This window comes from Halichoeres trimaculatus, unplaced genomic scaffold, assembly GCF_033239565.1.
Source record: "Halichoeres trimaculatus isolate MK-OKI-2021-1 unplaced genomic scaffold, fHalTri1.1 fHalTri1_scaffold_12, whole genome shotgun sequence".
In the NCBI taxonomy this organism is placed as follows: Eukaryota; Metazoa; Chordata; class Actinopteri; order Labriformes; family Labridae; genus Halichoeres; species Halichoeres trimaculatus.
In genome coordinates this window covers 35,505,962-35,520,070 of record NW_027437190.1, presented here as the reverse complement: position 1 = coordinate 35,520,070, position 14,109 = coordinate 35,505,962, and the positions used below count along the sequence as shown (strand labels likewise).

Genomic DNA, 14,109 nt, shown 5'->3' with positions numbered 1-14,109 from the left:
ACAAGTTTTTATTCTCCTCTAAACATAAAAACACAACCTGATGAGATAAAAATGTGCCGTCACATACCTTCCTTCCGTTAGGTCCGGGGCGTCCGCCTGCTCCTGGGGCTCCAGGTTTTCCTGCTGCCCCCTGCAGGACAGAACAACGAGTTCACTCCTGGATCTGGTTTGAGCTACCTTGGTGTTTCTGTCCTTGGGGAAACTTCAGTTTTGTTTTTTAAGTTGTCGGTCTGTGTTTGTTTGAAGAAATTTCTTGTTTTAAAGTTAATTTTTGAGCTTTCTCTGTCTCCAGCAGGTGGAGACAGTGGGTGGAGCTAGGGATGGGAATTGATAAGATTTTGTCAGTATTGACGCCCTCATCAATTCCTGTTGTGAATTTTCTTGGTACAAAAAGTAGCTTTACAGGTTTTCTGTGTCAACAACATTTAATTGAGTTTATACTGTAAGTGAATAAAATGTAGCTGGTCCCTGAGTCTGGATATTTCTGAGCATAATTAAACAGAAACAGGTCAAAATTTCACACAATGTGACGTTGATGTTCTGTGTTGTAATATATTAATAATTCAAGTAGGCCATCTAGTGTCTCAAAGTGGTTATAGCAATGGTTTAAGTTGTTTGGAACCTTTCTGTAGTTATGAAGTCAGCCATTAGCCTTTCATTAGCCTGTTAGCTTTTGACATTTGAAATGCTCAGTATTTTTTACAAAGAGTTGATGTGATATGTTTCTGTGATGACAGTTAAAATGTGATGTATGCTAACTGCTAGCGTATCAATGCAGTTTCCCATATACGTTAGCATCAAGCTTGTGCTATTTGTTATTTTGGTGAATAAGGTGATTTATACCATGTTGAATGTACTGAATATGAATCTCCTGAGAGAGAGTGATGAACATTTCTTTATGAAGTCAGTTCTTCAGGAAAACTTCAAGATGAAAATCCTGAATCAGAGTTTTCTTGGGAAACGTTAGCTAACTGCTAAGCTAAGATAGCTGCAGCAGACTAGTCGACGTGAGGCCCGGCGGCTCTGGCACAATGTAAAGAATTGATAAGGGAATCATGAAGCACAAAGGCTAACGATATCGATGGATTGAAACATTTCTTATCGACTCTCAACAGGAAGTGGTTTTCCATTCCCATCCCGAGGTAGAGCAGGACACAGGGTGAGGGGGAGTCCTATAAGGGACAGAGGCCAGGGGCTGGATTCAGACCACAGACCACAGCCACCTGCTCAAGGGCAAACCTCAGCACCTATACCACGAGGCCATCTGGGCCTTGGAGACTCTTAAACATCTGTTTTTAGCATCAGGGTTCCCTTTGGCTAATGTTTCACACCTTTGGTGTCAGGGTACCCCATAAGGTCCAGTTGGGCTCTCCGTATCTGACACACAAGGTTTCTACTTTTTCTGCTGGAGCGATACGTCAATTTACAAAAAAAAAAAAAAGAGTGGGACAGGAAGTTGTGGTAACCACCTGCTGACTTTCAAAATAAAACAAAGCTCAAACAAACCAGACAGTTTTTATCTGGACTACAACAACAAACGGACGTCATGAGTGGGACCAGATCAGGAGTCAACAGGTTTGAGGTTTAACCAGTAGAGGATCCTCCTTGGGGTGGGGATCTGGGGAACTCCTTGGTCTGAGACTCCAAACATCTGGTATTTTTGGTATTTTTCCTCCTCCTTTATTTGTCATTCAAAGTTTTTTCAACTCAGCAGAAATTTACTTTGTGTTTGGTGAATTTTGAGATGAGACGAATCCTCATCGAGGCCCGTAGGTGGTCGCTGCAGCACCTTTAGGCTTTAATAAACCGCCAAAGTAAGAGGCTGCTCGATCAGCTGATGGAGGGGGTGATACATCATCAGACATTAATGTAACCCCTGGTTATAAATAAAGAGATAAAGCTCTAAAGTAAAAGTGATATTGGATGTAACTATGCAGCCCTGGGTTAAGATCCTGTCACAGTTTGTTCATCATTTCCTCGCTTTAATGAGTCTAAGTTCTGCAGAAACAACAAAAAAAGAGAATGTGATGACATTAAAGGGGAATTCATGGGGTTAAAAATCCACCTAATTTTTCCTCCGGGTTTAGAGAGCTGCAAAATCAAACTAAACTGTGAAAACTCCATCTCTAATCCTTCAGAGTGGAAGCGTTTCTCCTGACGTCTCTGTCCTCCGTCTGTGAGGATGTTTCTCTGAAAACCGATATTCGTCACTTTGTGGTTTTGTCTGTTTGTGATTATTCTGCTCATGTTCAGTTCTGGTCCACTGACCCGTCTGAACAAACACCATCATTCCTCAGATTTCTCAGTTTATTTCTGCAGAAACATAAAAAGTCTAATGAGCAGAAAGTTCTGGGTTTGATTTATCTCTGAGCGTCAGTTTGACAAACGGAGGGCGATGAACTCTCAGATTAACTCTGATCAAACTGTTTCTTCAGCATGAAACCGTCACATTGACGCTCCTCAAACGTTAACTTTGTTTTTTATTATGAACTGTGGTTTCTAACACTTATTAAAACAGGTTTTAATCTGTGAATCACAGGTCTTAAATCTCCCACAGTTCAGATGAAACCTGATGTTTTTCAGCTCGTAAAGACGCAGAGCAGCTGCTACTGTGAGTTTGTGTAACGACCTCGGCCTCCAATAACTGCTCGGTTTACAGATTCATCTCCCTGATTCACGGCTCCTGTCGGCTGCTGCAGCGTTTATTTTAACGAGAAATAAACTGAACGTGTCAAACAAAGGAGAAGAGCAGACTCCTGTAAACATGAGAAGAAAGATCTGTTCAGAGCCCAGCCATCGACCACGGCTCACACTGAGGCTGGGTTTGTTTTTGTTTTCTGACCCTGGCAGGAAGCCGTCAGTGGACACAGGCCCTTAAACATCAAAAAAGTTAAAAAATTATCAAAATTATACTTTATTTTCAGAGGTGGACACAGGAGTGTGTGAGAAAAAGAGGAAATTAATGTTTCTACAATCAAACAAAAGCCAAGGAGTTCACCAAATGAAGTAGATAGAAAAAATGACAAAGGGTAAACAGAGGCTGATTATAGGGGTACCTCCGAAAATTTTTGTGTCTTCAGTGATATTTTTACTACTTTTTCTCCTGTGTTTGTCTGGAGATCCTACATGTAACCATGGCTGCATTGTTTACATGTGAACTCAGCTGTTAGCTGCCTGAAGCATGTCAATGCTAACTGGTGCTAGGCCAGATGTTTCCCACAAGGTGAGGAGAAGGAGGTGAGGACGACGTGCTGGTTCTCAGGTGTGAGCTAAGAAGTGACGACATGGACCTGTCCTTCCATCCATCGTTATTGGGAACGTAAGATCTATCTCCAATAAGATGGACGAGCTAGCTGTGCTAACCCAGCAACGGAGGGAATACCAGAGGGCAGAGTAGCATCATGCTATTCACAGACATGGCTAACAGAGCTAACACTGGGCATGGACCCTGTGGAGGTGGAGGCTGGCTGACTGGACAATGATGGACAAGCTGTCAGCATCTGTTTTCTTATGGAGCTTTTTACACTTTCTATACACTTTCTGACTTTTGTCTTCCTGATTGCTGCCGTGACTTTAATTTTGTTGTACTTGTTATGACAAAAGGTGCCTAAATACAAACACAAAAGGTGGATCAAACACTGCGGCTCACCGAGGCTGATTCCTTCAACAACCCTCAGTTAATAAAGATGATCTGAGGGCGTGACCGTCTCTAAACCTTCGATCCGATCTGGAGGATTTTTCAGATTTCTCTGCGTTTTAAAAAGGGGACTTCCTGACTCTGCTCGGAGAGGAACCAGATGAGAACCAGATGAGATCTATTAGCATTCAGGATTTATGTTCCACTTAAATGAAGGCGTCAAACACGACAACCTCTAACAGAGCCAAGCAGAGTCATCGGGATGGAGATGAATCTGTTTTAAATTTATAAAGAGGAACATGTCCGCTCTGTCAGAGTCCTGTTTCTGTCATTAACAGTGTTTTTGTATTCCTCTAAGATCCTTTAGAATAAAAATACACAGCCGGACGTCTCCAAAAGAAAAAGCTGGACTACAGAAAATCCAAAAATGTAAAATATGCATCAGTGTTTACGCCCCGGAGCATCTTGGCTTCAGCTGTGTGAGTTTCATATCTGAGGTCTGACATGTCGAACAGAAACATCGAATCCAGCTCAGAGAAGACCTCAGAGCTGACCCTGCGTCTGTAAAACCTCCCCTAAATCAAACTGTTCACTCCGCTCTCTGAACACCCACAACAAGAAGGAGGAAATCCCCGTCGATCACATCCGAACCATGAACATGTGAGCCAGACCGGGTACCTGGAAACAGACTGGTGCTGAAAGGTACGTAGTAATAAACACTGGGCTCCTTTAAACAGTCACTGTTAAACATATCCAGGACAGAGTCCAAATAAAACTGGATCCAAAGGGTACCTCGAAACAACAACCTCAGGGTACCTCCGAGCCATCATAAAGGAAAGTTTGTGATGGATCAAATAATACCAAGAGGTTGGTAGAAATAGATATACATGCTTCTAAGGAAGCTTAAGATGTCTGTAGGGGGATGAAGAAACAGACGGTTACTAAATGGTGCCATAACACTGCATCCACATAAAGTGGATCCTGGAGAATTTCTAGAAGATGGCCTGAGGCAGGGGTGGCGAGCCGCATGTGGCTCTTTACCTTTCGGTGTGCGCCTCTCTGATCCATTAATAAAACTGATCTATTACCTCAAATATTGGGATCAGTATTGATCAAAACTTGGGTGATGAGATTGATACTTAAGTTTCAGTTTCTTTTTTCTACAAGTGCTCCCCTCAATCGTTCATGTGCTCGTAGATAGATAGATAGATAGATAGATAGATAGATAGATAGATAGATAGATAGATAGATAGATAGATAGATAGATAGATAGATAGATAGATAGAAAGATAGATAGATAGATAGATAGATAGATAGATAGATAGATAGATAAACAGATAGATAGATAGATAGATAGATAGATAGATAGATAGATAGATAGATAAACAGATAGATAGATAGATAGATAGATAGATAGATAGATAGATAGATAGATAGATAGATAGATAGATAGATAGATAGATAGATAGATAGATAGATAGATAGATAGATAGATAGATAGATAGATAGAACTTTGTCTCTTCTCCAAGTATAAATTTAAAAACACTTACAAACACAATAAATCTGGCTTTGCAAATTGCAAATAAATTGATTTTCATTTTGTGTCAGTTTGTTCATGTGTGAGAGGAAGTGCATTTGTAAGACCACTTTTTTTGTGGCTCTTCGTAGTATCACTGTAATTTTTGCGGCTCTCGGTCCCTGACTTGTCGGCCAAATGCAAAAATAACTCTTAAGATGTAATGTATCCTGCAGCGTAATGAACACAGATAGTAAAGTACAACCTAAAAGTGAAGCCTAAAGCAGAAGCTGAGGAGGTACTTTGAACAATGTGCCTCGGGGTACCCTGACACGGATGGTTCCAGAAACCATGGCAGAGACAACCAAAGGAACAAATGAAACTGATGCTTAAGGTTACTTCAACGAAGACACAAACTGGAAGCTTAAAGCTGGTACCTTTAGGGTTAGAAAACACTGGCACAGGTATGAGAGTGACCATGAGACAGGTACCAACAGTTACAGCTGTGTGAGAGTTAGTGAGAGTTCAGACTCCTGACCGAGCTGTCAGCTGGTCTGGGGTCAGCTGGGCTTGTGTACTAACCTGTGGTCCAGGAAATCCTTGGACTCCTCCTGGTCCAGGTGCCCCTTTGGTTCCTTGAGGACCCTGCAGACCAGCATTCAGACTTTAGGATAAACTGAGGTAAACATCTAATCATTGTCCCCCTGCCCCGACGCTCACCTGAGGACCTGAAGCTCCAGGTGTACCTGGGCTGCCACGCTCTCCTGGCTCTCCAGGTTTACCCTACACACACACACACACACACACACACACACACACACACACACACACACACACACACACACACACACACACACACACTGTCAGGGTGTTTTCTGGTATAGAAACAGTAACAGCTGTGTGGTCAGACTTTGTCTCCTACCGTCGCTCCGGGCGTCCCTCTCCTTCCGTTTATCCCCTGAGCAGGAGGAAAAAAAACAGGTTTTACTCTCAGATATTTATAAAATGAGTCATCCATGAACCAGACAGGAGTTATGTTGTTTTTCTGGAACCTTGAGGGAAATATTCCTGATATTGTTGAAGTATCTTTTTGACTGTACGCTCTGAAAATGTTGGAACGATGTTCGTGGTTTATTTGTCAGGCCATCAAGACCATCATCAGGCAGGACCACAGCTAGAAAAAATATGGATAGCTTTCTGACTTCCAAAGAAAATTCTGTATATTTTTCACAGATTTCTGATGGTTTCGCTCAGAATTCTGAGAAAGAAATTTCAGAATACTAATGTGAATTTTAGGAGAAATTGGGCCTCAAAACAAATTTTGGAGGTTAGACACGTTCAAAAAATAAAATGTAAATCAACATTTTTTTTTCAATCAAATTCTGACTTTAAGTCAGTTTTCTGAATTTAATTCTCAGAAGTTTTATTTCAATCTTAGCAGGATTAGAGCTGGCAACCGCTTTAGACTAAATCAAAGCCATGAACCTGTGAACGAGCTGGGGTACCTTAAAACAGACTGACGCTAAAGGTGTGTTGACATAAATGCCAAGAGCTCTTTAAACCAACTACATAAAATATAAACTACAACAGTCTAGAAAAAAGGTGGAATTGGATCCAAAGGGTACCTTCAAACTGTCATAAAGGAAAGCTTGTGATGAGACCTAGAAACACTGAAGGGTACTTTGGTAAAACTAGATGTGAAAGCTTTAAAGGAACCCTAAACAATGACAAAAGAAAGCTTAAGATGTCTCTGAGGAAACAGACGTTAAAAAGTACCTGAAACTGTAAAGGAACAGCTCTCAAACACAGATTTTAACTGTACCTAAAATGACACCTGGGGTCTCTTCAACTTTTTAGAACACTGACTCTTGATAGAAGCCAGAGGGTACCTCAAACCAGCACCTTGATACAGGTGACGGTACCCCAAAACAAGTTGCTTAAGGGAAACTACGTAGGAGAGAGTTGATATTCCTGAAAAAGTTGAACAGATCTCACCGGGTTTCCAATGGTCCCACTCTCGCCCACTCGACCGTCCGGTCCAGGTTGTCCCTGTGGGTTCAAACATCAGTGAAGAGTTGAATTGATGGAATAAAGAAGAACCAGGAAACACAGACTCAACATGCATTATAAATAAAATTTGATTGATGGATTCATTGATAACTCAAACTTAGAGCAGAAGAAAGCTGGATATCAGAAACAGAGAGGAGTGAGTCAATCAGGAAGTACAAACAGCCTCAGTCCCAAAGCTGATCCAAACACAAGCTAAGACACAGTCCAGTCTGGTCTGGTGGCTCTTACCGGTGGACCTGGGTTCCCGGGGTCTCCTTTGGCTCCTGGGACGTTGCTGTTAGCGCCCGGTTCTCCCTGACAGACAAACATGAGTCAAGCTTTAGGAGATAAACTCCTCTCAGTGTTTAGTTTCCCGTAAAGTGGAGCGGCCAGCCGTGCTCCAGCCGTGCTCCAGCCGTGCTCCAGCCGTGCTCCAGCCGTGCTCCAGCTGTGTTTACTGAACTCAGACTAATGACCACGAGCTGATAACAGATTCAGCAGCAGAGAAAGCCTCACTGATCTAAAACCAGTCTGTGATGTGATTGAAGACTCTCAGAGCGAAGAACATTAAGACATCTAGTCGGCATTTGGGCTGACACCTGGGCACCAAGTTCAAACCATCAGCAGAGTTTACCTTCGCTGGTTTTATATGGTTTCATGAGACAGCAGAAACCCTGATGGACTGCTGATTGGAGGAGAATAATCTGACACAACATGCAGCTTCAAAATGAAAGAAACCAGAATCTTGGAATGAATCCTGAGCTATGAAACATATTCAGTTTTACAGGACGTTACAAGAATTGTTCTTTGTTACTACAATTACAGAATGTTACCACAGTGATAAAGTGTAGCATGAAATCTAGAAAGTTTCAAGTAATCTAGAACGTTATCAGGATTCTGGAATGTTCACAAAATTCTAGGATATTACCATAACTCTGGAATGTGGCTAGAGTTCTAAAATATGACTAGAGTTCCAGAATATCTCCACAGTTCTTAATGTAACTTTGATTCTGGAATTTTACCTTAACTCTTGAATGTTACCATTATTCTAGAATGTAACTAGAATTCTTAAATGTTAGCTGTATTTAGGAATATCACTAGACTTTTGAAATGTTAGCTAAATCTAGAATGTTACTGTAACTCTGCAATTTCACCAGAAATCTACAGCAATATCATAACTCTGATATGACATCATAATTTCTGAATGTTACTAAATTTCTGAAATATAACTAGAATTCTAAAATGTTATAGGAATTCTATTTTTTTGTAGAATCCTGGGATGTTATTAGAATTCTGGAATGCTACAAGCATTGTGGAATCTTACCAAAATTCTAGAATGTTATATTTGGGAAACATTACTAAAACTTCAGAGTTCTAGAATGTGACTAGAATAAGTGGATGTAAGTAGAATAGTGCAGCGTTAATCAAATTTACAAGAATTTTAGTGGAATGCTAGACTGTTACTAGAATTCTGAAATGGATTTCAGAGTGTTACCAGCACTGTGGAACGCAACTATAAGATGTAGAATGTTTCAAGAATTGTAACCAAAGCCCAAGAATTTTGGCAAAATGATCAACTGTTACTAGAGTTCTGGAATAACACCAAAATGTGGCAATGGTTCAAAAATATTGGACTGTGAGTAGAATTTGTGAGTGTTACTGTTACGACTGTAACAGTTATCAACGTTCAGGAATGTTAAAATCATTCGGAGAAAAAAATCTAAAATGTTCTAGAATTCTAGAATTCTCCTAGAACACTTTGAGAATAATTCAGAATTCTGGGGTCTTACTGGAATTCTAGAAGGCTACAAACATTCTGGAATGTTACTTTATATGTGAAATGTTACCAGAACTGCCTCTGAAGTATTACAGGAGTTATGGAATGTTACAAGAAATCTGGAATGCCAGCAGCATTTTGTGATGTTAACAGAATCATAGAACAATCTGGAATGTGTTTTTATTCTAGAATGTTTGAAGAATTAGTCCTGTACAGAGTCAAACTGGCTGTGACTCCTGAAACCTGACCTGGTCCTCTTATTTAGTTTATTATCTTTATGGTTAAAGCCAATGTAAGGAATTCTTGCTCTTGTTCCTGTTGGTGTCCATTTTGGAGTCTGACAAACTAACACATTCATGATGTTTCATCCAATCACAGCCCACTCATTAACGCCCTCTTCCCATGTTCAGTGTTTGGTGGTCACATGGTGCAGTAAATTAAAAAAAACTAACAGCTCAGTGAAAATGAGACCTTAATGTATCAGAGAGGATGAATCAAGGAGACAGAAGAGGAAGAGTTTGGATAAAGTTCTGTTTTTGCTGATTTCCTGTTCAGATTGAAGATTCTGGAAACATTTGTGTTCAAGCAGAAAGAAAACATGAGTCTGGACCCACCGGATCTCCTCTCAGTCCTTGCTGTCCTTTCAGCCCCGCCTCTCCTCTGATACCTGGGATACCCTGAGGATGAGAGATCAGCCTGTCAGTCAACCAGCTGGAGGTCAGAGGTCAACGCCTCTCAGCGTCAGAGTAACAGCCTCCTCTGGTGAGTTTGATAAACGGTCATTCCTCTGAACGACCAGCACCCGGTGAGTTTCTGAACGTCACCTGATGAAGACGGACTGATGAAGAATAACACAGATTATTTTCAGCACCTAGCGTTCCCTCTATCAGGGTCTGACCAATCAGGAGACTTTAAGCACGATCACAAAGTCAACACAGGAAACGTGGTTCTGCTCTGTTTAGAAAGAGAAAAGTTTGTTTCACCGGGTTTCCAGGGTGTCCTCTCTCCCCTCGGCTTCCATCAGCACCCGTCAGCCCCTGAAACCACAGAGAGCAGAAAACGCTCCAATCAGACGCTTCCTGAACACGCCCGCTCATTTCCTCCGAGCAGCAAACACAAACACAGACGTGCTTTTTCCCGTTATCTCATCTCATTAGTGGAAATACTGTGGGTTATGTCTGTTTCTGCCTCTGAGTCACATCAGAGCTGAGGCTGTGGGGTACCATGATACAGCAGAGGATAGAGAAGCTGGGGGGTGTCTGCTGAGCGTCGTACCTGTCCTCCGTTGATCCCGTTCAGCCCGTCGTTTCCGCCCTCACCCTGTGGATTCAGAAAAGAGTCAGTGGAGACTCCTCCTCCTCGTTAATGCTCGTTTAATGTTTGTCCAAACATTCCTGCTGAGGGTCACATGACCTCCTCGCTAAGAACATTCCAGCAGGTCTGAGTCACTCACCCTGTCCCCTCGGGTCCCTCGGTAGCCCTGCAAGAGTCAGAGGCATCGTCAGAATCACATGGAGGACAGAGGAAACAGCTGTGTTAAAGGAGTCAAGTCTTAAAGAGAGGTCTACCTTTGGTCCTCTGAGCCCGGGACAGCCCTGGACTCCCTGAGGTCCATTCAGCCCAGGACTGCCTCGATCCCCCTGCAAGAGAAGAAACATGGTGGAAAAAGGCGTCTGCATCATTTCCATCCTGTTTGACTTCGTTTGGACCAATCAGGACTGTGGATCAGCGGCTAAATGACGGTTTAAGTAGCTCCAGAAACTTTTTCAACAACCAAGATGGTCCCCGCTGATGCTGGACGTCCACTTTTTGCCGTCAGAGCAGACTACATGACTGTACTTAGGCGACACAGAGTTGTGATGGCGTGTCTCCTGCTGAGATTTGCATCAAGCAACGTGTGCATTTTGAAAGAGTGGGGCCCTAAAAATGAACCCTGAGGGACACCGTAATTCATCTTATAACGCTTTAATGAGCATTTACCCAGATTCAACCCAGTTAAAAACAGTTCCAGGGAGTTTAAGTGAAATATGGTAGAAAAATCACTCACGGGCATGCCTTCGTCTCCCGGGAATCCTGGGTAACCTCTCTGTCCAGGCCCACCCTGAAAATTAAAAAAGCACAATTGTAAATTCACACAACAATATGCTGCTGTAACAACTCTGGATTGATAAAAAGATTCAATATTTATTAAATTTAAACCATCATTTTACTGAGAAAAATCGAACATCATCAAGTCAGAAATAAAAGTTTAACCTTGAGTCACTCTTGTTAAAAAGAATTATTCATTAGCGTGCAGTGTTATATGTTTGTACGGCCCTGTTCTTGGTGCCCCGGCCCCTCTACATTATTATATATGGAAACCCAAAGCCAAAACTTTGTTTGATTTCTGTTCTTTACACCATCAGAGAATAAAAATACTGCCAATTTTTTACTTTACATAAGTCAACACTTGACTTTCCTTTCTAAGCCAAACCCATAATTCAGTCTGTGGAACAGTCGACCTGAGGACCTGAGAGCGGCACCTACTGTTCATATTTTTAAAGGCAGACTCAAGACCTACCTCTCTAATCTTGCTTTTGGCTGATTGTATTTAATATTATTTAATGTTATATGTAAGTTATTTTAACCCTTTATTTTGTTTCATTGCTACATTTCAGTCAGATTTTTATTTTATTTTATGTATTATTATTATTATTTTTTTTTTTTTACTTGGAATTTTTTTTTTTTTTGTTGAATGCTTCTCCAATTTTAGCTGATTTTATTACGCACCTGATGTTACACAATCTAATTTTACAATATTATTTATCTCACTTTTATTCTATATTGTTATATTATTTTGTTTTATTTATTTATTTACTCATTTATTTATCTTACCCCCTAGTATTTTCAGGTATTTTTAAGTACCATATTACTTTTAGCTCCTGTGTTTCCTCATTTTAATACAAGATGGCGTTTCCTCAGTCCTCTTATTCTGCTCTCTGTCAGAATTTCCTTTTCATGTCTTCATGTGTTTGAGTAAGTGAGTGTTTATGTTAAATTTGGTTTGGGGGTGGGGGGGATTGTGGGGGTCTTGTGTTTTCATTTTATGTAATTGTGCAATTTCTGCTTTTTATTCCACTTGTTATTTTATTTGATCTTTTTCTCATGTGAAGCACTTTGTATTACAAAATCCTGTATGAAAAGTGCTATACAAATAAAGTTTATTTGATTGATTGATTGATTCAGCTTTTATCTTGAGCTGAAAGTCCAGGTCCAGGAAAGTCTTGTTTTAATATATGTGTAAAGACAAAAATGACAAAAACCACCCTGCAAATGGTGAGAGGAAAAATGCACTTGTTTAGTTCCTTTTACAAAGATATTATTTAAAAAAGCAAGACAGTAATTTTTTTCTCATCATGTCTGTTTCACTGTTTTGCTTTCATTAGCTGTGCTAGCTCTCTTCACTGTCTCTCTAAGTTTAGACCGTCACACTTTAAAAAACTGAAAAACAATCAAGTGTTAAAGGTTTATTTCTAATACAAAAATGTTCTTGTTGGATCTAATATGAGCCACATTAACCTGAAGCACTTCAGTTACTGTCTCTTTAAGAAGCATCGAGGGACTTTGGAACTCAGAACTGTGACTTTAAAAAAGGTTCCGGAATGTTCGATGACAAAGAAAGAAAAATTCTAATTGGATTTAATCTGAGCCACATTCTTAGGAAAGAACAGAAAAATGTCTCATTAACTCTGACACTAACCTCGACTAAAGATAAAAATAATGACAAAGGATGAAAAAGTTCTTGTATTAAAACATTTTTAGTGTTTCAAGAAACTTTTCAGCCCCTTTTTTCTCCCTTTGGATTCAGTTTCATGCCTTAAAAAAAAAACGCCTGGAGGACTCGAGCCCTGGATGGTCGACCTCGAGGCCTGGCAGCGCTCCGTGTAATGAAACACTCATAACATTGACCTTGGCATGCATGGAAAATGAGACAGGCCGTGACTCCTCACTCCTCTCCTCCAAACCTTTAGAAGTCAAACCGGGTCTGGAGCTCATTGGATGAGGTCACCGCGTGTGTCTGGTTGTGCTGTGCTTCTCCAAACGCTTGTGACATCATGTTTAGAGTTTAAAGGTGTGTGTGTTCGCTCACCTTTGACCCCGAGGGGCCTCGAGAGCCTCGGCTGCCTTCGTGTCCGGAGCATTTGCACATGACGTTGCAGCACTTTCTGTCTGCCACTGTGTCCTGCAGAAAGAAAGAGAAGAAAAAGAAGAAATAGCTGATGAGAGATGAGAAAACAAACAATTATTCTGCTCCCTTTAAACCAGGAAGATGAGTTTTTATTCCTGTAACTCCTGATGACATAAAGCAGGGTCAAACCGTCACAGTGAACTGGATTCTTCTTTTATTTTTCGTAGCCGGGGGTTATTCCTCAACATGAAGAGTAATTAGCATATTTTCTACCATCAACACCTCCCTGAGGCCGTCTGCTGGTTTCCATTCCTGAGGACCGACACGCTGCGACAGGAAAACATTTGCTGAACAAATGAGTCTGATTCTCATCAAGCTAAAACCTTTCAGCTGCTCCAGAGATCAGGGAGGGTTGGTGAGCATCAAGAGTCCAAAGAAAACTCACATTTTGTTTTGTTTCTGGGCTCATTAATGCTTCTTCAAACAGCTGCTGATCCAGACGAGTCACACATGTATTAAAAAATCATCTGCAGCTGACTGAACGACTGTTTTTAGAAACAGGAAGCAGCCGAACTGGAACTCCTGGAAAGTGTGAAAGCTGTCACACACTTCATGATGCTTAAAGGGGACATATCCTGCTTGTTTCTCCTTTTAACTATGCCAGACTAGGATGCCTGTAAAGCATTTCTGCCCTCAGTACAAGTCATTTAGTTCCTTCATTGCCCCACAATAGCGTTCTCAATATCCTCATTTTAGGCCATTCTGAAGATCTTGTTGAAACGCTCCGTTTGGAGAATGACCTCCAGTAACCTCGCAACGTCACAGCCCTTTGTGCTCTGATTGGTCAGTTCTATCAGAGGGGCAGAGGGGGTAGAGCCAGGGGGCGGTTTTTGCAGCATGGCAGTATTTACAAAATCACCATATTGAATGGAGCAGACCGAGCGAGTTTGCTGTTTGCGAAA

The 14,109-nt window shown here is 41.2% G+C and overlaps 1 protein-coding gene across 1 annotated transcript in view; it reads right to left on the bottom strand.

The window, feature by feature from the left end:
- The window catches only part of col6a4a (collagen, type VI, alpha 4a), a 39,866-nt gene that overhangs the window by 13,550 nt on the left and 12,207 nt on the right, over positions 1 to 14,109 (bottom strand). Inside the window, exons 13-25 of the mRNA XM_074682623.1 lie at positions 13,109 to 13,201; positions 11,027 to 11,080; positions 10,548 to 10,619; positions 10,433 to 10,459; positions 10,255 to 10,299; positions 9,963 to 10,016; positions 9,594 to 9,656; positions 7,452 to 7,517; positions 7,149 to 7,202; positions 6,076 to 6,111; positions 5,874 to 5,936; positions 5,736 to 5,798; positions 68 to 130 (exon numbers count right to left, since the gene is read on the bottom strand). Coding sequence (XP_074538724.1) covers positions 68 to 130; positions 5,736 to 5,798; positions 5,874 to 5,936; positions 6,076 to 6,111; positions 7,149 to 7,202; positions 7,452 to 7,517; positions 9,594 to 9,656; positions 9,963 to 10,016; positions 10,255 to 10,299; positions 10,433 to 10,459; positions 10,548 to 10,619; positions 11,027 to 11,080; positions 13,109 to 13,201 — 753 coding nt within the window. The remainder of the gene's footprint in view (positions 1 to 67; positions 131 to 5,735; positions 5,799 to 5,873; positions 5,937 to 6,075; positions 6,112 to 7,148; positions 7,203 to 7,451; positions 7,518 to 9,593; positions 9,657 to 9,962; positions 10,017 to 10,254; positions 10,300 to 10,432; positions 10,460 to 10,547; positions 10,620 to 11,026; positions 11,081 to 13,108; positions 13,202 to 14,109) is intronic.